This window comes from Oryza brachyantha, chromosome 11, assembly GCF_000231095.2.
Source record: "Oryza brachyantha chromosome 11, ObraRS2, whole genome shotgun sequence".
NCBI classification, from domain to species: domain Eukaryota; kingdom Viridiplantae; phylum Streptophyta; class Magnoliopsida; order Poales; family Poaceae; genus Oryza; species Oryza brachyantha.
This window is the reverse complement of record NC_023173.2, coordinates 5,952,359-5,980,256: the sequence shown is the minus strand read 5'-3', so window position 1 is coordinate 5,980,256 and position 27,898 is coordinate 5,952,359. Positions and strand designations below refer to the sequence as shown.

The window sequence follows — 27,898 nt, the reverse complement described above, 5'->3', positions numbered from 1 at the left end:
TTTATAGGAAAGTTGCTTTAAAAATTATATTAATCTATTTTATAATTAATAATTAATTAATTAATTAATTATATACTAATTTATTACTACTTTTTTTCGTGCCGGAAGTCAAACCCACGTGTGCCTAACGTGGCCATTCTAGCAGAAAACCCCTTGTCTGCACCGTCCGTTGTGCGTCAAGATTGGGTTCTTCCTGGAGAAATTACGGCCCCATCAGCCCACTATTTCCGGGCCATATTGCTCTCCGCCGCCGCCTCGCACCGTCCCTGTGCAGTCGACCGCCGCCGCCGCCGCCGCCTCCGCATCCACCTCCACCTCCACCTCCGGCCTTCTCCCTTTCTCGCCGTCGGGCCTACGCCACCCTACGTTCCCCATGGCGCTCGCCACCCGTCGCTGGTTTCACTAATACTCGGAGGAGTAGTAGGAGGAGTGCCACTGCTGCGCGGAGCCTCGTCCCCTCGCACTCCGGTGATGTCGGATGCGGAGGAGGAGGAGGAGGAGCGCCGCAGCGCACACGCGCCCGTGGGGGCGGTGGTGGAGGAGGAGGAGGATGCCAACGGGCAGGAGGAGCCTGGCAGGGAGGAGTGCGACGGGGATGAGGAGGGGGAGGGGGATGGGGAGGAGGAGGAAGAGGAGTACGAGTTCGGCGACGCCGACGAGGCGATGCAGTGCGTGGAGATGGCGGAGCGGAGCGCCCCCAATGCGGGCGTGCAGGACTACGAGGTGCTCGCGGCGCGGAAGCGCAAGGCCCTCGCCGACGAGCGAACCGAACGGTGTGGATTGCTCGCCCCTGATGCCGAAACATAACCTAGTCTCAAATCTGCTGCTCGAGATAATTTCACTTTGCTAAGTATGTTTATAAACAATCCCAGTCCATCTTGCAAATAGGGACATCCTGTGGAGGCAAAATTTTGAAAATGACTTGTTGTAATTATGTGATATTCCATTGATGATTTGATGCTACTGTTTTATATGCTTCACGAATTCATACTCTTACTTAATAATGTCAAAATTGTGTCGTAGTTTCATGAGTGCATTGTGACGTTTTAAATCGTACCTTTGGTTTTCTCCCACTTAGCTGTTGTCTATCACCTGTCCTCATCTCATGGTCTGTGGACTTGCGACCATTTAAGCTTGTTTTTGTCTTTGCATTCTGTCTAAAGTTTTGTTTCGAAGGCATTCTAGCATCCATCAAATATCTTGTTGCAAGTAACTTCATTGCTGTGTTGACATTTCAAGTCCTGGTCATCATCCAGGGATGCATCTTCAAAGAAGCCAAGGCAGGGTGAGCTTTCAGAAGCGGAAGCAGCAACTGTGTTTGACCAACTGATGGAAGGCTTTGGCCTTCGGCGGAAAAGAAGGTCCAAAGATGTATGGTACCACTTTTAATCTGTTAGCACACACGATGCTCAAAAAATCCCCTTGTAGCATTGACTATTCTTGAGTTGATTTGGAAAATATTTGGTGTTTATGCATAAGTTTTTGTTTATACTTGAGATGTAATGCTGTTCTGAATGTAGTTTATTCTTCAATTTGATATAATTGATCAAAATTTCATCAGGCCAAGAAAAGGGGAAGACGGAAAGGAACAAGGAATAAGTACAGTCCTGAAGTTACTAAAAAATTGGGTGATGCCACACTGCTTTTTACAGAGAGCAGGTTTAAGGAGGTCCAATATCTATCTTTCTTAGTCTAATCAATAGTTGTTGGGTGTTATTAATTAAATATTCTATATTCTGGCAGAATCAATGTTTATAGTGGCAAGATTGTGACTCTTGCTTCAGTTTGCATGGTGATTTAGTTAAAGAGTGATTTCTTTTTTCCTTCTAATCGTTTGTAAGTTGCATGATTACTAAATAGATTAGATGGATGATTTGTAATTTTGCATGTTCATTTGACCTTGTTATCTACTATTAGGACAAGTTTTTGACTTGAAGTGTCTTCAAAGATTATATGAGTTGGTTCCCACAAGGATTATTGATAACTGATTTGCTGATGCTTTATTATAATTTTATGTAGTTGTGTTGACCAATACACTAGGTGCTGGCCACAGCAGCAGACCAGGTCTCGGGTGCCTAATTGGTGATTAGGTGTTCTAGGCATGAAAACATGACTAGGCAGCCTAGCCTGTAGGATATTTATGAAGGAAACAAGATTGAGAACAATGGCATTATTTTAGTAATTCTAGATCTGGGCATGGCAGTGTCAAGGTGCGATGAGGTTCACGCCATTGTCCAGTCACCTCATCTTCCTCAAAGATCACCAGTGTCATGTGAACACCTGTTCTCGAAGGCTTGTGACCATGTTTAACTTTTGGAGTAGATCATGTTTCCATCTTGCCTTAGGAACTGTAGTTGATCAATCAAGATAGAGCTGTGACTTCCCTTCATGCTATTTCTTGATTGTTGAAGTTTTGCTATTGGAGGTCACTGAAATAGAGGCTTTCTGATGAGTAACACGATTGAGTTTTTTGCTCAATATTGTCATATTCTTACTTGAAATGAGTTTCCTCTGCTATAAGAATTGTTAATGCGTACTACGTCTTATCAATTTCCTGACGGTTTCTTAGATACAGAACAGCTTAGATATAATGTCCTTGGTACATGACAGAAAATGTTAAATTCATGAGATTCCACATTCAATTTGTAATCTGCATGATCAATTTACATGCATACCTATAAGTTCAAGTAAATGAAGATAAAAAAATCTTGCTAATGTTAATCCTTAAATATCAAACAAGACGGTCATCCTTATCATCTAGGGTATTTCAGAAATTTTATCCTTCGACTTCAACAAAAGGGCAAGTTGTCCAATAGTCCACCTTAGCTTGTTAGGACCCATAACAATTAAAACCAAACTACAATTCACTGAAATTGGAATGGGGTTCACTGGGTGAACAGAGGTGGAGGATAAGAAAAATTGTGGAACCATATGACCAGGAAAGATGGGGAAGTGGCATTAGGCATAAAACACAGGGTTTTGGCATGACCATTAAACATGTGGCTTTGTGCAATGCTGACCATAAAATATGTTTTTCCAAGCACTATGGAGTTTTAGAAATTTCTACAACCCAACTTATCCATTTTCATTTTGTTCTTTAATTGGTACGAGTCGTATGAGTCAGGTGTGATGGTAACCTTTTCCTTCCATACTGTACTGCAGGCAATTCCTATATTACATGAGGTTGTGCGGATTGCGCCGAATTTGTCAAATTCTTACCATTTACTTGGTAGCATTTATAAAGAGTGTGGTGAAGTAGATAAAGCCTTGAATTTTCTTATTCTTGCTGCATATGTCTCCCCAAAGGATGTTTTTCTGTGGAAGAAACTCATTGACATGGCATTGTGAGTTGAAGCTATCCCCTTTTCCTTGTCTCCTGTCTCATCTTTAATTTCAGTTCTCTTAATAAACTTTTAATTGCTACTTCCTCTCCCAAAATGTACGTATTTCTAGGTTGTTTTGGAGAGATTAAGAAATCTGATATAAAGACCAAAAATGCCCTCATTAATGCAAGGAGGCCTTGGGGGGGAGAACGACTTGGCAGGTGTGAGGTGGTTGGTAGGGGGTATAATGAATATAATACCAGCAAAATAGCTAAAAATGGCTATATAGGACAAAGCTTAGATGCTAGAAATAGCTACATTTTGGGACAGAGGGAGTGTATTAGTTAGCCTGATTTATGCAGAGTATAAATGCTGCATTCAGTAATAAGGTCTCATCATCAGTTTTTCTTTGATGTTTTATGATACTATTTTTCAGGAAATATCTTGTTCTCGTTACTACATGAATTCAAAGTATTCCAATTGCTGATTATCTGACATAATATTTTTCTTGCACATGAGACATACATATGTTGGTCTGAAACTTGGAATGGAGTTAATATAAGGGACCTCATTGCTTACTACTCCAATATTATATTTATCAGGAAAAAGGAAGATGCTGCTTTAGCAAGGCACTGTGTCTTAAAAGCAATGAGAGCAGATCCTGAAGATGTAGGATTGAAGTTTGATTGTGCCAATATATATCGTGCCTTTCGTGATTATCAGAAAGCTGCAGAGATATATGAGCAGATAGTCAGAATTTATCCTTCAAACATTGTTGCTCGTAAAGCAGCAGCACAGGTTTGTTTGCTTGTAACAGCTTTTGCGTTATTTTGTGGTGCACATAAATTATGCATTGATTTTAGCTGTTATGGGCTAGTAACGTTAGGTGAATGGAGTTCTTCCTGGTAGCTGTCAGCAGGGATGTCATGTACAGGAAGTCAGAATCAAGAGGAAGAGGGAGAAATAGATATTCTGATCTTGCTTGCCTCTATTTGAGTCAATCCATACAAATATATAGGTCCCTAATGCATACATGTAAATAGCACCCAATAAGCATCGTCTAGGCAGGAGTCTTATCTCTAAGTAGCTTAAGGCACAAGCAACTAATCAACTATGGGAGCTCTTAACTTTTATGGACTCTGGACTCCTGGATGCCAACTGCTAGGACTCTTAACTGTTATAGATTCTAGATTCCTTAATGCACATGCACATAACTAAGAACTCATTTATCTCAACTGCTATTTTGTCACTGAAGCCAGAAAATAACAATTGCAACTTTTGGACTCATTACTTCTTGCATGGTCTAGATAACTGCCAGGAACCAGCTAGGTTTGGTTCTCTAGACCCTTGTCCAATCCACATTGTAAATTTGAACCGCACTGAAAAAAGTGGTCCAAGTGTTGGCTGGAAACTTTGTGAAAACCTAGTTCTGGTTTTAGAATGTTTTAACTTCCACTCATTGCTTTGTTACTTCTTTGTCCAGATGTACAGAGACTGTGGTCAAATAGATAAAGCTATTAGTTTATTGGAGGATTATGTGAATGGTCAAACTACAAACATTGACTCGAGTCTTCTGGATCTACTGATATCCCTTCATCTGAGAAATGATGCCCATAGTGAAGCAATGAGGCAGATTGAGAAAGCACACCTAGTGTTTGGATCTCAAGACAAATTACCAGTACAATTGCAGGCAAAAGCTGTAATCTGTCATGCTTATCTTGGAGACATGGAACATGCTGAGGTTTGTCCCAGTTCTGTTCAATTATAGCTCGCTTCACTTGACATCCATGATTAGTCGAAAGCACTTTCTGCTACCATTGGTTTATTATAGCATTAGTATGTCAGACACTATAAATACTTGAGACGACTTTTGAAGAATGAGCTCCCTCTGATAACAGGGTGTACTCTGCAAGATTAGTTTGTGCTTGTATGGATACTGTTTCCAAAACTACTTAAATGTGTACCTTTTGAGTTTCTTAGTTGTTGAATTGGTATTTTTGTTCAGGTGTTTCTTCAGAATGTGCATCTGGAGCGTTCAAAAGATAACACTGATGTGATCAAGGAGGTTGCTAACACTCTTGAAAATTTAGGACAATATGAGTATGCAATAAAGTTTTATTTGATGATTGAAGATGTTGCTGTTCATAATGATGTGAGTAGCTGATTTGTTTCATTTTGAATTTCGCTTTCAGTATTATATGTTTCCAGAGTTCATTTTAGAATCCACATATCAATTCGTCCCTTTTGAATTTAGCATGCCACAAATGTTAATCAGGACCATCAGACCATGTAAATGATCCAAAAAGTCCACTTAACCCCATGAATTATGAAACCTGGTATTTTACTCCCTAAAGCATGAACAACTGTTTGAAACCCCCCTGGAGTTGTTTTATAAGTGTTTTCCTCCATGCGGGCAATGAAGAGAAGAGTGGCTTGGTGATGGATTCAGTTACATATTTTTTTAGTAGTGGGACAGCTTGGAGAAGAATAGTACTGGCAGGTGGTTTCTGGGCTTGCCAACTGAAGAAAGGGAGTGCTTGAGCCAGCTTGGGTTAAATAGGATGGTCATGTGTCATGCAAGTAACACCACCCACCAATGTTGTCACCCACATAGACTAACCACATTGCTTCCTGGGGTTAAGTAAACTTTTTCCTAAATGCTCTGAAATCTTCAAGAAATCAACTCAATCATGTGAATCTTTTGACATAGGTAACGCTATAAGTGCATAACATGTTTATGATAGACTTGTTAATTGGAATCAAACAACGAATACATTCATGGAAGGGGAAGAATATCCATTCAAAGGAACAGAATAAAGTTGAATCACCTATCCATTGGTAGTTATATTGGGTAAAATTATGTAACTTTATGTAATTCAGAAGCTTGGGTCATGTGAAGCCCTTTTCAACTGCTACTGAAAGAAGTTGGTGCCAAGCAGGTTCTGCTAGTGTAGACAAATAAATTCAAATTAATTGAGAGTAAATTTCAGAAAGCTACAACTATTTTGTTGAAACTATCAGTTTGCTGCAGCTTTAACTAAGGCCCTGTTTGGCTCATGTTTAGTCCTTACTTATTAGTCCCTTTTAGTCTCCTTTAGTCTCTAAAGTCCCAAATAGGAGGGACTAATAAGTCTCTATTTGAGGTGCTAAAATAAGTCCCTAAAGAGGTGCTTATTTGGGACTAAAGGAACTAATCGTGGGGCCCACAGAGCAAATCCACCCTTTAGTACTACTTTAACCGCTTATTAGTCACCCTTTAGTCCCTTAAACCAAACAGCACAGACTAAAGTAGGGACTAAACTTTAGACGTGTGACTAAAGTTTAGTCATATGACTAAAAGAACCAAACAGGGCCTAAGCATTTCAGTGAACTGCAACACTAGTATATCATTTTATCAGAAAATTGCAGCTTTATAAGTTTGACAAGTTTAGGCCCACCTGTCATACACATACAATACTTATGTTATTGCATGTTGAGCTCATGGCATACACAGATACAATACTCATGTTAATCCTATGGGAACTTGCTTATAGCATAATGTACATCTTCTAGCTAGTCACTTAAATGTTCCAAATTTGATTAGAATGTAACATGCTCTCTAGAAAGCTTGATTAGTGCTCCCATGATCCAACAAGGGCTTTGTTTCATTTAATGCATGATCCAAAAATGAGATATTCTGGAACCCATAAAAAATGTTCTAATTCACATTGGATCAACCAGCCACTTGCTTTCACATGTACAAAGGATGCAATCGTTCATAAAAAGATTCTATACATACCAAACATATGCCTACAGATATCCATCTATAAATGATACTTTGGAAAGGAAAGGATTGGTGTAAAGTCCATCTATAAATGATACTTTGGAAAGGAAAGGATTGGTGTAAAGCATACTATCACAATCACCTAGTCCGTTAAGAGATTAAAGATAGTTGTATATATGTTTTGTTTCCTTCACCCTTCCCTAGTTTGATATACTGTAATTTGTTTCAGGGTAGTTCATATGTGAAAGTTGGTGAATGCTACGTGGTCATAGGGGAGAAAAGGAAAGCAATCCCTTACTTTTATAAAGGTTCTGTTCTATTTCCTTGATGAATCCCTTCCTCTTTGGTAGCTAACTTCACATTGCTTACAAATTTACGTAAAAAGATATAACTAGTGAAAATCCAGTAAAAATGATGTTTTGGTTGGAGGAACACCGGATCCACTTAATTTGAAATATCTTTGGAAGTGTTGTTACTTGGAGTGGATCTTCTGCCCTGTGTCTTATTTTCTATTTTTTTAATATTTGGATAAATTTTGCTTTCTAGTATTCTCCCAATATTCCTCAATGGCTTTGCTATGCATGCCCTAAACCAAATTCTATACTTTCAAAATAGTTACTACTACGTCCGTCACAATATAATTGCATTACTAGCACTGTGGGGTAAATCAGTTAGAAGAAATAATGACTTAAATGCCCCTCATTAAATAAGAAAGTGGTATGAAGTGAGAGGTAGGTGGGGTAAAATGGAGAGAAATTTGAACATGAGGTGATTGATGAGACAACTAGTACTCTACAACCGAGACAAATTTGAATTTCAGAAATGCACTTATTATGGGACAAAGGTAGTATATGGAATCACAAAAGAGAATAAATTCTACTGATAGGGATGACGGCTGTTATTTTAATGGAACATCACGGAGGTTCAGCTTCTTAATTCAAGGACATGACATGCTAGGATCCTAGGAAATGACGTGTTATACATGGCCAATTGGCCATACAGAAAAGACAAATCAGAACAAATACAGAAAAATGTATTGTAACACCTCAGTAACTACAAGAAACCTAAGATGCTTCTAAACAACCATAAGCTACCTCATTTGGATAAGTACAACCCCATATGGTGCTATTTAAAATGGATTGGCAATTAGTTGTCAGAAAGTTCACTTTAGTTGAGGTTCAGACCTTCATTAGCTGTCTTAATGCCTTCTCTACATAACATCATAACTACACATTTTTATCTACTACTATTATAAAAGTGAAGATTGTTTCCCTCGTCCGTTACCTATTGCGCTGACGTCCATCTACATAACTACACGCACATAAACATAATTGTCGCGTTAGCCCAATGGATAGGGTGCGATTTCTGTAATTGTTCGGTCCAGGGTTCGATCCCCAACTTGGTTGTTTTTGTCTCCTTTTTTTTTCCAGCGCCAGCCAAGCTCTTCTTTTTTTTTTTCCCGTGCTAGCCAGCTTGGTCGTAGCACAAGCGAAGTTGTTTTGATTTTTTTATACTTTTTTTTCTCTTAGATATAAAGTTGCTCTTATATGTAACTCTTATATGTAATATATCAAGACAATTGATTTAAAATTTAAAACAAAACAATTATCACCTAAATAAACTCTCAAAATAAAATCATTATTATTGTGATTTTAGGGACAATTGATTGAAAATTTAAAACAAAAAAATATCACCTAAATAAACTCACAAAATAAATCATTATTATTGTGATTTTAGGGACAATTGATTGAAAAATTTAAAACAAAAACTTATCCCCTAATTAAAATCTCAAAATAAATCATTATTATTGTGATTTTAGGGTAGATTATTTTGATTGTTGTACAAAGTTGACGAGCAAAAATATTTCTAGAATAAATATTTTAATTATGTATAAAGTTCATGAACATAAATATTTTATTTGTGTTTAAAGTTTATAAATACCTATGCATAAAGTTTATGACTAGAAATATTTTATTTATGTGTAAAATTAATGAATGGACATTTTATTTGGGGCTATTTCATTATTGCCTCTGTTTTCAACTACCATTGTGATTTTTCCCTACCTTTTTCAACTTTGTGATTCTACCCTTGTGTTTTCAAAGTGAAGCTTATGCTTGCACCTATTTCGTTAAGTCCACCTAACGTTGTTAAATATATGTATGCCATTTGTAGATTTGTCCTATCTTTTAATGAATTTACCCCTGTTTTGACATGAAATATTTTAACATTATTTTAGCCCCACATCGAATTTTTAAAAATACAGTCAAGCATAAGCTTGACATGAATTTTGGCACTATTTTGACTTGGTTTTTGACATCGTCAAGGGAGCTTAACGGAATAGAGGCAAACATAAGTTTCAGTTTGGTTGAAAATGACATAACAAGTTTTAGCATGCCTCTGTCTTTCTTCATTGCCGAAAAAACACCCATCTTATTTAATCTGTTTATAATCTTACGCACATTTTACTATTCTCAATTATAAGCTTTCCGATACAACGCACGCTTCTCAATCAATTGTATGTTGATGACAATTTACCATTCCTGGCTCGAGGTACAATTTATTTTTTAAATTTATTTTAATTTGCACAATTAAAATTAACTTAACCCGGTGCAACACATGGGCATTTTTTTCTAGTACAATATAAAAATCTACACCCTGATGAAGTTTGAGAATTTTTTATGTTTAGTTACTGGTTATTAAGTTTTGAAGCATATTATCTGAATTTTGTACAGTTTTTAACCTTGTTTTCAAGTGAGGAATAGGAAATCTAAATGACAGTAAAAATATGGTTTGTACATTAAAATTGTTTTGGCATAGTTCTATGGTGGTTTAGTACTATCTCAGCCTCTCAGGCTTGTAGTTGCTGTGTTTTTTCTTTTACATGTATTTTGAGATTCTTTTTAAGATATGCAATTCTACATTTCTGAACTTTCATGTACTATCCTATCCTTCTGAATGGCTTTGAGACTTGTACAATAGAAATTACAATTATTCAAAGATGGGATGTTGACAATCCTGTCACTCATTTTCTGATGGTGACAGCACATGGACATCTATGAACATCGGAAAAAAATATTATCCTTTGTCTTATATGCTCTCTCTCAAGTGATGGCGCTTTCGGTGCTTATCTTCAATCATAAGATGGTCACCCGCCCTAAGCAACATCGGTTCACCATAGATATCTCGAGAACTTCTCTTCTTGACTAGGATAGCGCTCTTCCTTCCTTTGGCGATGAAGTTATGGATGCTCATTTATGGATAAGGCAAGGTCCGAATATTGGGATACAAGTGAGATTGCTATTGTTGGCGCTGAGCTTGCCCTAACCTTATTTATCGGGACAAGCCCAGCACTGAGGAGAGCAATCTCACCTTTATCCCGGTTTCACACCCTTATCCTATCCATGAATCAGTATCTATAACATATAAGATTGTGAATTTGGAAGGTAAATATTCATTTAGAATTCTTAGAACATATCTGAGGTTTGAATCTGTGTAATAGAGTGGTTAGCCCTAATAGTGAAAATTTCACGTCCTTGGCATGAGGTTTTTTCTATTTAATTTCTTTGAGGTTTGATGTAGTTTTTAAATTCTTTGATAGCCTTGCAAAGGATGGAGGACAATGTTGATGTGCGAATAACCTTATCCTCTCTTCTTGTTGATGAGGATAAGAGTGATGAAGCTATTGTTTTGCTTTCTCCTCCTGACAATTCAGGTATACTATTCCTAACTTGTTTAATGCACTAGCTGCTTCCGTTGTTCAGTTTTTTTAATGGCATTTGAAGAATCACAGTCTGCTAACAGATAAACCAAAACCATGGTGGCTTGATGGGAAAGTAAAGATGCACCTTGCGAAACTATATTACAATAAAGGCATGCTCGAGAACTTTGTGGGCACCATTCTTATCCCCATTCTTGAAACACTGAATATTGAGTATGCTAATCGAAAGGTAGAGACATTGATTTCCATCTGTAGTGTACATGTGTTTACTTGAGCATTGACTTCATATCTTTTTCATTTTGTTCTTACTGGTTAGTATACCATCTGATGTTTTTTCCTTACTAACTTATCATTTAGATGAGCCAAATTGGTCTGTACGCCTGCATGCTTTAGTGTACTTATGCACAACAGCTTTCTACTAAGACTACTTGTAGTTGCATCAGTTCTTTGGAATTTGTTAAATAGCTTTGTGTTTAATTTGTCTGTTTCCTTCCAGCAATTTGATTAGAAGACACATATGCTGGCTTAATACTGTGTTAGTTCATAATAATCTTGTTTGTTCTTTGAATTTTTTTTTTATTATCAGATCGATTTGTTTATCCTTCTAGCAGAATTTCTATAATTACTGGGACATATGGCCATTTTTTCTGTGTACTACTTAATCCAGTTGACATTCTGCAAACTAGGATTTTGTTCTGTGTTGCTTATCAAAGAAATAAATTTGCTGTCAATGTTGTATACCTTCAATGCATTTTTGGGTTGACTAAAGGGAGTCTAAATTGGCACATGGCAAGCATGATTGGTTCAGGAACCTACACTTTCTACTGTCGGTCGTCACCCTTTTCTAGATCTTATATATTTTGCTCTGTAGTGTTTTTCTCTTTACCCCCAATGGATGAATATCAGGTAGTAGAGAGAAAGAGGATGATGTGGTCCTCCTAGACATCTTTGTTTATGCTTATCTATGGATTAATACTAAGTTGTTTTTTTTTTATTTTCTTAAATAACAATATGTTTAAGTAAGTGACTAGTGATTTATGGTTGCTCTTGGGCTTGAAGTTTGATGTGTTAAGTGAATAAATTATGTATTTTCGGTAATTTCAATCAGGTGAGGAAATCTAAAAAACTTCCAACGAATGTTCTATATGAAAGAGCAAAAGTATTAGCTGAACAACGCCCAGAAAGTGTATTTCAAGGATTAAGGCCAATAGCGTCACCGGCGGAGTTGTAAGTGCACTGTTCTTCCACAATGTATTTCTGTAATCTTTTATTTTTCAGACTAGTTTACCACAAGCACATGCCCACAAAATATTATAAATAAAAACACCGTAGAATAGGGTTTAAGCTGTCGTTTGTGTGGTCTTAGAAGTTGAGTGTGAAAAATGACCGGTTTTTGAATCCAGGGTGAAAAATGGACTCTGAGAATAGTTTGAGGGCCAAAAAAGGACTTTGCCCTAGCTATGTTGCACAGAACCACAAATATATTTTGCATGGTGTGAGCAGGTGGAGTTCCATGTCAATTCTGCTGATGCACACTATCTAAAATAATCTATTCCTAGCCTATTCTCTGCCTTTGTTTTTTCTTTTTTTTTTAGTAATATTTGTAGACATTTTAACATCTAGCTTGATAGTTGGGTCACTAATTCAAAGGGATGACGTCCTGTGTCCTGCTATATTACTACCCCTGTACGACCCACAATTTTAGCAACCTGTGGCCTGATCCCATGACTTTATATCTTTGGTCCCACTTGACCCAGATGTCTGGCAAGTAGCAGCTGTGAGTTTATGTGCTATATTCAACAGTCTTTAGTTCTCATCAATTATCATTATGCTTTTGGTTTCATTCCATTCAATCGCTAACTTCGGCCTACATACGGTTTTCGTTTGTATTGACGTTTTACTAGGCAAAAGGCAAACAGAGCAAAGAAATTGCTAGAGAAAAGGGCAGCTTCAAACGAAGATATGATAAAAGATGATCTGGTATCTGTTTCCTGCTGGTGTTTCTAATTGGACTTGTTTTTTCCCTGACTAAATTCCTCACGCCTTCCTTGTTTGATGTTTTTAGCAAAGGTCGAAGCAAGTACCTCCTATATCTGGTCTATTAACGGATGCAGAGAATCATCAACTTGTGTTACATGTTCGTATCTGGCAGATGCCTTTCCCTACCCCTTTTTGATTAATGTTTCTTTTGCAATTCACTTTGCTTTACTCAGAATGTTTCGAGTAAGCCCTATAATTTCACAATTATGGTTGATCTGGCAGGCCCATACATTGTGTAACTGTGGCACTTAGGACCCTAAACTTGCATTTTTGATCTAGTGGATTCCTACACTTTAATATAATTTGTCCGTAAGGAGAATGCATCTCTTCTGGTGTTGCAGGGCATGCTGATAAACATATTAGGGCCGCGTTCGCCAGCGTAGGCAGGGGCGGAACCAGGCATGGGGCGGCTTGCGCTTAAGCCCCATGCCTGGCTAAAAATTGCATTAGGAGTATATTAAATTTTAGCTAAGATTTATCCAAATAATTCATACTCTATCATTTGAGCCCTAGGTTTAGGAAACTTCTGGTTCCGCCCCTGAGCGTAGCTAGGTTAACTTATCTCCCTCGTTTTCCGCTTTGCAGTTCAATTTCTCTGTTACTTAGTTCCGCTTCCATTTGTTCCTCACACCTTGTTCATATTCAAATATCTTGCTGGTACTGTGTTCAGTTGTAGGTGCTAACCGCCTTCTATCTTTGCTTCTTTGTATTCCTAAATCCCCCGTCTTACTTGATTTGATGCTGTGATTTGGAACATGTGAGGTATTTCACGGAAGGAATGAGAGTTCTAATTATTCCCAGTTTGTGATTCTTTACATGCATGAACTGTTCGCATTGGTTGTCTTTGCAAGGCTATGCTGACTGCAGACATTAGCTGAATGGATAATGATATACTTGCCTAATTGAGACAACTATAGGGTTCTAACTGCTACCTTAATGTAAATTTAAGGACACACAATACTAAACTTCGAGTATAAGGACCTAAATGCCACATCCTTTTTTTTGGGGGGACGAAAGATACAGCTCCTTTTTTTTTTTTTTTTGATATTGCCCTTTCTAATCTTGGACTGGCTATTAACCTTGCCTTTGTTTTGTAGCTTTGTCAAACATTAGCTTTACTTCACCGATACTGGGAGGCTCTACAAGTGATCAACCGTACTCTTAAACTTGGAAATGATACTTTCTCTGATGAAAACAAAGAGGAGCTCAGATCCTTGGGTGCTCGTAAGATCTATTCCCAGTACTATGTATTATTTAATCGAGAAAAATGATAAAATGTTACTTGTTCTTAATTCATCTTAATGGACAGCATGCTACCAATTTCAAGTTGTTGATCCAATGTTTCCATTGGTCTCATGTAATGACCACCCTTTTCACTGTCAGATTGAGCTGAACTGTGTATTAACATGGTTTGCTTCAGTCTGGCCAATGTGACAGATTAGCTCAGCCAGATAAAGATTCAGCCAATCATTTGCTCTGTTCTGAATATCCTCTGCTGTACACCTCTCTCTTACATCTCAATCACGCTGCTCCACTGCTCATCCACCCACACTAGTTGTTCTGGGAATCTGGCATAGTGAATGGCTGGTATTAGTCCTCCAGTACACTTCTCAATCACAATTTATAATTGATACAACTAAAAAACAATGGGCATGTTTGGTTTACCACTCTCAAACACTTCAAAAACCATACTGGTGAGTGAACGTGTCAGTCTATTGTGGTTCACAGGTCCAACCACAGAACCGCTGAACCAGATGGCTAGTAAATATTATTTTTCAATATTTTTAACTGAAAACAAGTATTTCAGTGCATATATAATAGAAATAAGGCTCATATAAGTACTAATTCCCTTTCTAGTCATGTAAGTGCAGTAGCCCAGATGGTGACTGTCCATGCATATGGATGTCAAGAAGTGCTGGGTTTTTAAACTTTCCTATTTTTTTCCTCCTCCATATGTTGCCAAAGGTTTGATTAAATAAAACTGATTGCTGGCTGCACCTTAGGCATACAGGTGTATGAAAGGGGGCTCTAGGGGAAAAAGACCGTCACACCAGAACTGTGGCAGTTAAACAAACAGCTACAACAAAAACATCTAGAATTTGCCAGTGTGGTTAAACCAAACATCCCTTAAACAAAAGGGCAACTATTGCAACCAGGAACTTTCATTCATCTATACGATCTGCAACCATCAGAATGACCTCACCTCATAATAAAAGTTTTAACTGATGTGGGACACAAAGCTGGTCCTGAATCTCTCCACAATGGAGTTCCCATGACTTCTGCCTTACGTGATATATGCTGGCTGTAACTAAGATTAGGAGTGGTGATGACTAGGTAGGAAATGCTCAAGAATGAGGCCAGAGTGATGTTGTATGTAGTGAACCAGAACCAGATTGCCAATTGCAACTAAATTAGTGTCATTTTGTTGATACTCTTAATGAGTGACTGAGTGGACAATTTGTCAATTTCTTATTGTATCATTAATATTGAGACAGGTTATTTGGTAATATTTATGAGAAGTTCTTAGTAAATGGACAATTTGTTTGAGTTGATATTATTGTTGTGATTTTGCAGAAATAGCTTATAGAGCTCCAGATCCCAGACATGGCTTTAATTATGTTCGCTATGTAGTTCAGCAGCATCCGTATTCTCTTGCTGCATGGAACTCATACTACAAAGTGACATCAAGGTGATTAGTTGATATGATTGATGTTTTGCACTTCATTATACTAGTCACACTATATATGTTCTGTGTTGCATGCTGTATTCAATTTTGTGAGGCACAAACCCTTGGGTGCCTTTTTGTCAGGTTCAAAGACCTTTTACTTGTTTTCACCAGCACTGGTAATTTTGTTTCAGTAACCTGTGTTAAACAATATTATGCAGCTACAAAACCCAGCTGTGAATTGGCTGAAGGTATCCTAGAGCTGGTTAGTTGGTTTTTGCTCTTTTTGGCATAGGCACCACGAAAATGGGTTGAGTTGTGTTGTCAATTCTTCAAGTTTTGTCAGAATATTTGAAAATGTTATAATTCAGAATTGAATGAACATTCTGGTCTGTGACTATAGCATATTCAGTCTAATTTGGATTGGCGAACCAACCTATTGAACCCTAATCTGCTTAATGTCTGAAACCTCTCAATTGTCTAGGACAGTCTTGTTAAAAAACTATTATTGATCTGTGGTACTAGTTTTCCAATCCTTCCTTTGTAAAAATAGATGGTGTTTTAGACTGTTAGAACATGGTTTGTTCAACACATGTTTATATGCAATATCATCGAGGACTTTCCCAATGGACCTTCTAGTGTTGTATCGTGTGGCATTGCTCTTGCTTTCACTGCTGGGCTCTACAATTTCCAGTTACTTTTAAAGCCTCCCATCCTTTCGCTTATTCTTATGCTTACAAACCAGAATTTGAATTTTAAAACATAAGTTTGGAGTTGAGTTTGGGGTTTTATCATTGTAGTTTATTTTCTCAGCCTTTGCTTTTAGATCGCTAAGAACATGTATATAAAAGTTTTACTCAAATTATTGTTTAATCGTTAATAAGCCATTTAGCTTATGCTTAATTTCAGCAAAACAATTACGCGATGTGGTCTGTATGTGTCTCGTTCGCTAAATATAAATTTTGAAATCAAAAGCAGCTGTTCACTCGTATTCTAATTTCGCATTGGCTTTGCAGAATAGAAGATAGGTTCTCACGTCATCATAAGTTTCTTCTTCGGACAAGAGAAGAAAAGACCGACTGTGTGCCTCCTATAGTCATATCTGGCCATCGATTTACTGCTATCAGCCAGCATCAGTCAGCTGCTCGTGATTATCTGGAAGCTTATAAATTGAACCCAGAAAATCCACTTATTAATCTCTGTGTTGGTATGTTACCAAAACCATGGCAATATTAACATGCTTCAACATGTAAGTACTAATTGTGGTTGTTCAATCTTTGCAGGATCTGCTCTAATTAATTTAGCCCTTGGCTTCCGGCTTCAGAATAAGAACCAGTGCATCGTCCAAGCTTTTTCATTCCTCTACCGGTACTTACGTCTTTCTGACAACAGCCAGGTTTGTCGTTGTGATTCATATGGATAGTGCTCTAGTATTACAGCATCTGAGCATCTAGTAAGGTCCATTGTTTTTTTATGGGTTTAATGGCTTGGCTTAACATGGAGTCTGCAAAGAGAGGGTATAAAACTCCTTTAATTTGGATTTTTGGGGTTTAGAGGGTGGGGTGTGATATTTTTATTTTTTTCTCTTAAAACCTCAAAAGCAGAAAACTAACTTGTCAATTAAACAAGACTTCCAAGTTGAATAAACAACAGTTAATACATGTATTTCATGGTCCATTGCTAACTATTGTTTTCCGTCTCGTAGGAAGCCTTGTACAACATCGCCCGGGCGTATCACCATGTTGGCCTGAACACCTTGGCAGCAATTTACTACGAGAAGGCTTTAGCCATTGAAGTGAAGGATCACCCTATTCCTAGGCTTCCATACGAGGAGAATTCCTGTGCCCAGCAGGATCTGAAGCCAGGGTATTGCGACGTTCGGAGAGAGGCTGCGTTCAATTTGCATCTGATCTACAAGAAAAGCGGAGCAAATGATCTCGCCAGACGGATTCTTAGGACTTACTGTTCTATTTAGTAGCTAGAATCATACATATATGTTTAATGGCCTCGCCAGATGTTACATGACTAAACTGTACAGCTTGAAAGAAATTAAATGTCATCCTGTTAAATTATTCTCCTGTTAGTGTACCCTCCATAAAAAAGATTAAATGGAAGGTGTGAGTTCAGGTGTAAAATATCATTTAATGCTATATTTTTCGTTACATTGAAATTCTTTACAATCTCAAGTTGCGTGGTACTTACAGAACAGCATGTGCTGTATCTTCTGTGGACTTGTGAACCAGGATTCCTGTTACGATGGTAACCGGGGACGCAGTACGAGATGTCACGTGGTTTTGAGTTTAAATTCAAGGAGGATTTAAAAATTGAGAAAATTTAATGGAAAAATATATGCTGTATAGGTTTATATATAGTATAGATGTAAAAGAAATTCATGAAAATGTGTATTTCTGGCGTAATTAAAAACCATAGCCAAGAATTTTGGGAGAAAAAATTAAAAAATAGTCTATTGCAAATAATATCTCATAACAAGATGGTTAAGAATATTTTGTTGTTGAGTCATTATTAATTTGCACGGGATATCCCAGTATGTAATATTGAAATACAAATATAGAAGGATGGATATAGAGAAAATATGTATGGAGAAAAATTATATGTGCTTGTTAGTACATACATAATTATTATTCGTAATAATGGATAGTAGGTATAGTTGTGACGTAGCAATCAAAATAAAGTTATTACTTGTTATTGATGTAAATTATTTGGTGAAGGGTGATATGATTGTGTATGTTTGTATGTTGCAATGTCAAGAATTAAAAAAAGGTCATATCAAATTTTTCTTGTTTTCCTTATAACATGTCCTAAATGTCACGAATATTGTCGCAAAATATTTTTCCTATTTTTTCTGTATTTTTTTTTCAATTTTTTAAAGTTTTTTTGCATTTGACATTTCACAAATTTTCTTATTTTTAAATCTTCTTCCTGCGATTTTCTCGCGATAACCGTGGTTTCTATGAAACTGCTCAGGAAACCACGGTTTTCACCACCGTTCCCTTCGGTTTCCTCGCGGTTAGCCGCGGTTGCTGTGCGAAACTTCGCGGTAACCGTGTTTACGTAGAGATTTGAATTTAAACTTTTGGTTTTAAAATTTATCGAGGTTTTTACGGTACCCGTGGTACCACCGAGCCACGGTAAGTGAAACCCGGTTGTAAACTCCCGAGAAGAAAGATTGGCACTGTTCCAATGAGCTGGGTTATTCACTTGTTGTATGTAGAAGTTATTTTTTCAAAAAAAAAAATCCAACGGAACTATTTTTAAGTAGTTAATTAATCATATTATGGGTGATATTATGGATTAAGGTTACCAATATATCATGTACAGTTTAACTCGGGTAAGAAAATGCCTATTATGATTTATGGTGTAATCCCAATAGGATGGGGTTAGATTTAGATATTACTCCCTCCGTTATAAGACACAACTAATTTACTCCTATGTTCTAAAATATAAGACGCACATTAATTACATTACTACATGCATTGACTGATTTATACTAGGCAGATATATGATTAAATGTTTCTTGGTCTTTATATACAAAATGGATGTGCGAACAGAGGGAGTATATAACAGATGGTGAGATTGTAAAGTACTTCTAACTAGGTAACTCCATTGGTCTAGTTCTTGGTATATAAGAGGAGTTTTTGTTATTCAATTTGGATAAATTCTCTGTCCCGTACATACTGTATTTCTTTCGATCTCACCTACCACTCACTTTGTTACATGGACATATATACTAATGCTTGCTAGTACAGATCCTTTTATCTGTGACAGCCCGTTACATGCCTGAGCTGTTGGACCATTATAATAAAGTCATCTCAGTCGGGCCTAAAATGAGCTCATCATAGATATAGTAGCACAGCCGAATCTAGATGTATATGCTTAGAGCCCGTCAGAGATGATACTCATCTGTGACGGACGGACACAAATATATGCCCGATTGAAATTGTCTCGATCATCTCAATCGGACCAAACTATTAAGCCCGTCAAAGTGACACTCATCTCAATCGGACCTAAATTATGGCCCGTCATCGATGACCTTCATCTCTGACGGGCTATAATTATGGCCCGTCATTGATGACCCTCGTCTTTGACGGGTCTAAATTATGGTCCGTCACTAATGACTATTTTTAAATATAACAACTTTAAATAATATTTTTAAATACTAAATGATTTCAAATGAAAAAAATTATCAACAATAAAGTTGTATAACTTACGAAGATTTACAACTTTTATTTTGGTTATTTTCTATATCATGTTTTTTTAACAATTTGAATTTAAATTTGAAAATATGACAATTTCAAAACACCATTTTCAAATACTAAATGATTTCAACTAAAAAGTCATCAACAACAAAGTTTTATATCCTTAAAATTTTATTTATAGCTGGCTTATAGTCTACTACTGCTTGCTCTTACAAGGTTGCATAACAACATAGGAACAGACCACAGCATTCTGACCCTAAAGCTAGCGCCTGAACGGCTTAATCAGTAAGCTCAAAATCAAAGCTGGAATAGAGCCCCAAAACAACCCGCAAACAGGCTGACCGAAAGAAAGGGAGGGGGAGGAAACAGAATACCTTTCCTATATACGACAATGGATTAGAGTTAATTATTCCTATTTATGAAAAGCAAGGGAACAAAAAAAATGTTGATTAGTTAACACACCATAGCTAATTATCTTTATATTAATATCCTAGAAGAGTTTAGTACTATACTCTACCTTTCAGCATAGCCAAAATAAGAATGATTTTCCATTCGAGGCTAAATAGTTTGTCTAAATTATCGTCCATGATGTAGTGAAACTATTACAACATCTATAATTCCAGGTACATATTTCCAGTTTTACATATATGCAAAAATATAATACACGGTTCTCCCATCGATGTTTTGATTTACTGCCTTATAGAGGTTGTTCTTGTTTAGTCCGATATTCTTCCAAGTTCCTGTCATCAGCAAGTAAATACGAAAAAAAGCATTATATACATATATACATACACACACACATATATTTATATAAATATAATATATATATATAGCTTAAAGGATAAATTACAGGCAATGGTAGAGACAGTTCTTCAAGTACCAGATAAAGTGGAAATGGTTTATTTATGGCGATCGGCGACAGTTACCGGGTTTCAAAAACTGGCCTGCATACGAGAATCCAATACCATAAAAGTAATTAAGACATTTTTATCTTACAGTTCGAACTGCACACATTTTGCTACTGTTGCGGTAGACGATAAGCCGTTCAACATAATGAGAAAAAATATTTCATATTTTATTGGGTTTTCTGCCATCCCCTATTCCGTTAATTTAAAGTGAAAACTGTTACGCACTTTACACGAAAAACTATCTTTGAACTAGCAACAATTGTCGAGATCATACATGCTGAAAAACAATTTGACGTGTACTAGTCCTCCAATATGATGCAGCCACCCGGTACCCATTAGGGTTGGCAACGGGGCGGGGTGGGACCGGGGAGTGCTGGAACGGTCTTGCCCCTAGCCCTGAAGTGGGTCCCCCTGGCCCCGAAATGCATTTCGGGGGCAAAACTGGCCCCATCCTTGGTCTCGCCAGGGCCTGCCCCCGAACGGGGACCTGAATTCTCCGAAGCGTCGCGGCGTCACCCTAGTGGAGGCGGCCTCATGGCATCGCGCCGTTGTGGCGTCTTTGGGCACTGGACACTGGGCAGGCGACGTCGGCCGAAGGCGGTGGCGTCCGAAGGTCACGTGGAGGTCAGTCGGTCGGTGCCCGGCAGCGGTGTTCGTAGGCAGCGGCGTGTCGGTCGGTGGGCGTCGTCCGGTGGCGGCGGGGTTGGTCGATCTACGCCTGGTCAGCAGAGGGCCGAGGGCGGCGGCCGAGTTGCGCAATGTCTGCGCCGCCGAGAAGGAGAGAACGAGAGAGTGGGTGAGAGAGAGAGAGTGGCCGGGGATCGGGGTGTGGCTAGGGTTTGCTGGTTTGGTGAATGAAGTATGCGCCACCGTGGCATACCACGTCAGCGGATGGAGCGGGTCGGAGCCCGTTTGGACCTATATGACACCCTCGGACAAGTTCGGGACCCAAAAACATATTTTGAGAGTTTAGGGACCTAGATAACATATGCACATAAGTTAAGGGACTGCTGGTGCATTTCACTCTTATTTTTTGTTTGTAAATATGTCTTTTACGTTTTTAGGAAAAAAGTTAAAAGATAAGGGCTCTAGAAACATAGGCAGGTGTAGGATTGGGCAAAATCTAACGAGTATTGGGTTCTTTGCACCATAGAGAAAAATACGAGATGGGTTGATCCGGTGATTCGTTTTGATTTAATGGACCACATCGCTTTGAATTTGCTGTATTAAATGTTGCATCTTCTAAATAAATGTGTTTTATTCCCATTTAATTTGTACTGTATTTATTTTATATTACAAAACTTTATTGTTTTATTTGGATTTTTCAGTTGACCCCTATATACAATATATATAGAGGCAAGACGTCTTATACATCAGGGAACAGAGAGACTGTTTATATGGGAAGTAAAATCAAATAAATTTTACTGCTATAACAATCAGTGCTAGATCTTGATTCTTCTAAGGGGGTGTTTAGATGGCAAAATTTTTTGGAACAAATGTCACATTGAACGTTTGACCGGATGTCGAAAGAGATTTTTGACATGAATGAAAAAACGAATTTAACAGCTCATCTGAAAACCACGAGACAAATCTTTTAAGCCTAATTATGCCGTCATTAGCACATATTGGTTAGCACATATTAGTCTCAAAAAATTCGTCTCATGATTTCTCTCGTAACTGTGCAATTAGTTTTTTAGTTTATCTATGTTTAATGCTTTATATAGATGTTCATAGATTCGATGAGATGTTTTTTGGAAAATTTTTGGGAACTAAACGTGGCCTAAATTTTGGTCAGTATCTTTCTCTTCGTTTCTTCCGTGATGTTTCTTGGCAAGTAGGACTTGGCAACGGTCCTTTGTACTACTAGTCTTATACTACTGATAGTATTATTATTAGTAGTAGAATAATATTAAAATATAATTTAGGACAGTCTAATATCACTAACAAAAAATATTGTACTATGAGCGGTGCTTTATTGGATTAGAAAAACTAAATGCAAGATTAATTCTACTGCCTATATAGAGGCGTAAAACAACTGCTCGATCGTGGTGAATTTTTCAAACGGATCACACTTGGTTAATCGGAGTAACAAAGTTCTCAGTACTCGTTTAATATTACTTAAACTTGTTTTTTTTTTCTGTATTTGTGGAGAAATTGCGCACTGTGATAGCTAAGGACATAGAAGGATAGGTAAAATTCATGATATACAGAAAAGGATTATCTTACTGAATATACAGAGGCAGTGTCTGTTAATTAATTTGATGGAGATAAATCTATGGAACCATGGTTCAAGAGGCTTAATTAGTCACATGGACGTGGATATACATTGTCGCCCTCCTTGACGACGACCGCCAGGACGAGCATCGGCCGCCGTAGGGCGGAGCTGCTTGTAACGGGGTTCTCAGGAAACTCCCTTAGATAAAATTTTCACTAAAATTTATCACTTTTCCATATATATATATACGTTCACTCGATCTAAATTCAAACACTCGTAGTCATCTAAACCTGTTTGAAAACACTGAAAACTGAAAAACGAATAAGTGACACCGTCCGCCCCTGTCGGTGACCTGGTGGTCTGGTCCCAAACACCCACGCTCGACCATCTTTAGCAGATAGGCCGAGACATCGTCGCTTTTGATGCCGCTTCTCATTGGTTTCGTCTTGAGGCTGTGAGGCTGAGCAATTAGCGGCAGCCCGCACGGACTACGGAAAAAATCTTTGTTGCATCCGGGCTCCAAACCCAGCGCTGCTCGCGATTGATGGAATGGAACGTCTCCAACCCCGATCTTTTCGCTTTTGCTTACCTTTAAACACCAAAATTTAAATTTTAACGTTAAATTTGGAGTTGATTTTGATAATACTAGTACACAACTTTCTATCCTTAACGGCCTCTAAAATGCCTAGAATTAGTGGGGCTGGGCCGGCATGGATCAGTTATCTGTGACGGAGCAAAAAATCGCACGATTGAAATATGGTCGAATAGACATGTTAGATGGACAAAAAAACTCAGACCCGTCACAGATGACACCTATTAGCGACGGGCCATAGTCTAAGCCCAATTGAGATAACATTATATATCTCAATCGGGCACCAGCTTAGTGTCCGTCACGGATGACTCTTATCTCTGACGGGGCTAAATTATAGCCTATCATAGATGACTCTCATCTCTTGTCACGAATAACCCTCGCCCTCTGACAGGCCTACATTATGTCCCGTCCCAGAGGACTATTTTTAAATATGACAATTTCAAACAATATTTTTAAACACTAAATGATTTCAAATGAAAAAATTATCAACAACAAAATTGTATAATTACAAAGATTTACAATTTTTATTTTGGTCATTTTTCTATATAACGTCTTTTTGAACAATTTGAATTTGAATTTGAAAATATAACAACTTCAAAATAATATTTTCAAATACTAAATGATTTCAACTAAAAAATCATCGACAACAAAGTTTTATAACTCATAAAGAGCTATAACTTTTATTTTGGTCATTTTCTATATAATTTTATTAAACAGTTTAAATTTAAATTTGAAAATATGACAACTTCAAACAACATTTTCAAGTACTAAATGATTTTAGCTAAAAAATTCATCAACAAAAAAGTTGTATAACTCATCAAAATCTATAACTTTTTGTTTGTCATTTTTTCATCTGACAAAATATTAGTAATATTGTTCACTTTGTCAGATGAAGAAATGACTAAAATAAAAGTTATAGATATTGATGAGTTATACATCTTTGTTGTTGATGACTTTTTTAATTAAAATCATTTAGTATTTTAAAATGTTGTTTGAAGTTGTCATATTTTCAAATTCAAACTGTTCAAAAACATGTTGTATAGAAAATTGAATAAAATAAAAGTTATATATATTGATGAGTTATACAACTTTGTTGTTGATGACTTTTTCAGTTGAAATCATTTAGTATTTGAAAAATATTGTTTGAACTTGTCGTATTTTTAAATTCAAATTCAAATTGTTCAAAAAATGTTATATAGCAAAAATACAAAAGTAAAAGTTATAGATCTTGATGAATTATATGTCTTTGTTGTTAATGACGTTTTCAGTTGAAATCATTTAGTATTTCAAAATTTTGTTTGAAGTTGTCATATTTTTAAATTTAAACTGTTTAAAAAAATGTTGTATAGAAAAATGAACAAAATAAAAGTTATAAATATTGATGAGTTATACAACTTTATTGTTGATGACCTTTTCAGTTGAGATCATTTAGTATTTGAAAATATTGTTTGAAGTTGTCATATTTTAAATTCAAATTCAAATTGTTCAAAAAATATTATATAGCAAAAATACCAAAGTAAAAAATTTATATGAATGTGGTTGTGTTAAATATATTAATGGTTGTGTTTTTGAATGAATCTATATGACTTGGGGATGCTAGAATGTGACATCCTGGCTCAGGGGTTAATAGAATTAATAGAATACTTATATTAATAAATTATAATTTTTTTCTCGGAAGCAATCTTCAAAGAACTATGAGGTTAAGCGTGCTTAGCCTAGAACAATTCTTGCATGGATCACCTACCAGGAAGGCACACCAGTGAGGGCAAATGCTAACCAGATGACCAAAGGCACATATATGACAATTTATTTTTTTCAGATTATACTCATCTGTGACGGGCCATAATCTAGGTCTGTCAAAGATAAGAGTCATCCGCGACGGTCGGATGCCCGAATGAGATATTTTCTCACATCACTTACCTTTGCTCAGTGACAGAGGCCCTGTCCGATATAGATGATACTTTAAGCCCATTAGAGATAACCGATTCCGTTCTAGTGTATATTTTTCCTTATAATTTATTTTCCATCTTTTGCTTTTAGAGATAGCTTTAAACACGTATAAAAATGTTTATTGGCAAATTATGTTCTATTTGAAAGAGACCCCTCTCAGTTCCAGGCGTTGGACCGCAAGGGGACACCTGCAGGCTGCAGCTCTCCTCCAGCACCGCCGTGTTTCCCTTACGCCTACGGTGCTATGTCCTGCTACCTCCGTTTCATAATGTAATTTGTTTGACTTTTTAGTTGTAACTTTTGACCATTCGTCTTATTTAAAAATTTAGTATAAATATAAAAAATAACATGACATGCTTGAAGTTTTTCTGATAATAAAGTAAGTCACAAACCAAATAAATGATATTTCCATAATTTTTTGAATAAGACAAATGATCAAAAACTGCAAGCAAAAAAGTCAAACATGGGAGAAAATTGCAAATCTATTATTATAAACGGAGGGATTCACTGGAATACCATTATGTAAATGGGCTTCGCCCAAATGCCATCCAAATGGTTGTGCGGTTTGCCCCAAATGCCATTCAAATGGTTATGCGGTTTGCTATTTTACCATTTTGGTTGTTAACACCATTTTAGTGATTTTTTGTTCCTAATTTGCCACTCCCAACTCATTCCTCCATATGTGTCATACATACGCTATTTGCTCTTAACTTTTCTGTATAGTACAAGAGGCACGCAAAGTTGACGCTCTTTATTTTTTCTCATCGCACAACACGGCATATTTTATTTTTTTATTTGTCAAAAATTAGTAAATAAAAAAAATACAGTGAGAATGAAGAAAAAAATACGCGTGTGACAAATAAAAAAAATAAAATATGCCATCATGCACGATGAGAAAAAAACGTAGAGTATCAACCTTGTGTGCCTCTTGTACGATACAAAAATTTTTGGAGTAAATAGCGTATGTGTGACACATATGGAGGCAATAAGTTGGGAGGGGCATATTAGAAAAACAATGCACTAAAATGAAGTTAACAGCCAAAATGATAAAATAGCAAACCGGGCAACTATTTGATGGGCGAAGCCCATTTACATAATGGCATTCCAGTGAATCCATCCGTTTACGAGGGGAGATACGCAATTTTCTCAAACTAAGGAGTACCTAGGATCGATCTCCTGTTGTAAGCAGCTAGCCAGGTGGAAGTTTATGTTTCGTTGACGAAAGAATATAGTCATTGAAGTTGAAGGTGTCATGTTTCAGAACAAATTTCAGCTGCTAGAACTAATTAAATAAATTAATTAAAGTATTGCTTGGGATCACAAAATCTATAATATTTTAGGATAAAGTTAAATAGGAAAATCATTTATATTATGGGAAATATCGATGAACTAACATTTGCTTCGTACTACCTCTGTCCCGAAATAAGATCGTTTTTCGTTTTTCCGTGCCTAACGTTTGACTATTCGTCTTATTTGAAGAATTTGTATAAATACTTAAAAAAATTAGTCACGCATAAAATACTATTCATGTTTTATCATCTGGTAAAAACAAAAATATTAATCACAAAATTTTTTCAAATAAGACGAATGGTCAAACGTTAGACACGGAAAAACGAAAAACGATCTTATTTCGGGACGGAGGTAGTATATACATATACTACTGCGTATGGACAAAGGAACTGTAGCTAAAGAGGCATACTTACAGGCAGAACTACAGGGATTTTTTAGGCCACAAGAATCCATGTGGTCGACCACGAATACAAGCAGGATGATCAATTTGATAACCGGCAATAAAAGTCGGACGTACCAAGCTCTGGTCGACATGTTCTCGGTGTTCACTACGAAGGGAGACACTGCGATCCAATTTATACCAACTTGATCAAGCCGTGTGGAGATCTATGAGTTCATGTAGACCACAATAAACCACTCTATAAGAGCACGTATAATAGCAGGTAGTAAGCCGACTAAATACTGAGGTGGAGGAGAGATGGCAGGAGAGAGAGGAGAAACGAGCTGTAAGTAGGTCTTATATTAATGATAAAAAGCTAACTATTATATGAGTAGGATGAAAGAAGGTTCTAAAGAGTCTTATAACCGACTTACTGACTATATTACTTGACTTGCTCTAACTACTTCATCCATCCTATAATATAAGACATATCTACCACTAATACTAAGGTCAAGAAAAAATTATAACCATATTCTTGTTTAGATTACCGTGTATATATGCATACATGTAAGGTGGTTGAATTTTTTTGATGGTGATGAATTTAAAATACATCAAGTTTAGAGAAAAATATATGCTAGTAATACATGCTTGCATGCACATCTTATATTATGTAGTATATAAAAAATAGTTATGCTTTATATTATAGGATGGAGCAAGCATTAGTTACCATAGCATCCCATTCATCGAGAAAATGCCACTTTAGAGATGTTCAACGTTTCAAGGAGGATATTCTGCAAAAGAATCTGTTAATTATAACAAACTTTTGGTTTTTTATCAT

General features: G+C 36.9%; 1 protein-coding gene and 1 long non-coding RNA gene across 3 annotated transcripts; one reads left to right on the top strand and one right to left on the bottom strand.

Moving 5' to 3' along the window:
• Positions 1–241: 241 nt before the first annotated feature.
• LOC102715986 (general transcription factor 3C polypeptide 3) lies at positions 242–17,710 on the top strand. 2 transcript variants are annotated; one of them, XM_015842614.2, is made up of 18 exons: positions 242–773; positions 1,257–1,371; positions 1,562–1,669; positions 3,163–3,344; positions 3,926–4,121; positions 4,807–5,064; positions 5,329–5,475; positions 7,316–7,394; positions 10,685–10,798; positions 10,888–11,033; positions 11,913–12,031; positions 12,709–12,784; positions 12,870–12,941; positions 13,942–14,068; positions 15,419–15,533; positions 16,526–16,716; positions 16,793–16,877; positions 17,215–17,353. In XM_015842614.2, the coding sequence occupies exons 1-18, from the start codon at positions 472–474 to the stop codon at positions 17,258–17,260; spliced, it is 2,478 nt and encodes an 825-aa protein (XP_015698100.1). In that variant the 5' UTR covers positions 242–471; the 3' UTR covers positions 17,261–17,353. The 2 variants fall into 2 exon arrangements, with proteins under 2 accessions (XP_015698100.1, XP_006663355.1); XM_006663292.3 differs by having other exon boundaries at positions 251–773; positions 16,793–16,905; positions 17,215–17,710.
• A 2,540-nt stretch (positions 17,711–20,250) lies between these two features.
• LOC107305297 lies at positions 20,251–27,217 on the bottom strand. Its single transcript, XR_001551427.1, has 3 exons — positions 27,095–27,217; positions 20,607–20,670; positions 20,251–20,466 (listed from the first exon to the last, which is right to left on the bottom strand). It is a non-coding gene; the product is annotated as an uncharacterized LOC107305297 (long non-coding RNA).
• Between the last annotated feature and the right edge of the window lie 681 nt (positions 27,218–27,898).

What these genes read in the sequence shown, in the direction of transcription:
- LOC102715986 (XM_006663292.3), top strand. Translation starts at nt 472, where the DNA reads ATGTCGGATGCGGAGGAGGAGGAGGAGGAGCGCCGCAGCGCACACGCG. An exon ending in GCCGACGAGCGAACCGAACG is followed by an intron (nt 774 to 1,256) that starts GTGTGGATTGCT and finishes GTCATCATCCAG; the next exon opens with GGATGCATCTTCAAAGAAGC. An exon ending in CAGAGAGCAGGTTTAAGGAG is followed by an intron (nt 1,670 to 3,162) that starts GTCCAATATCTA and finishes ACTGTACTGCAG; the next exon opens with GCAATTCCTATATTACATGA.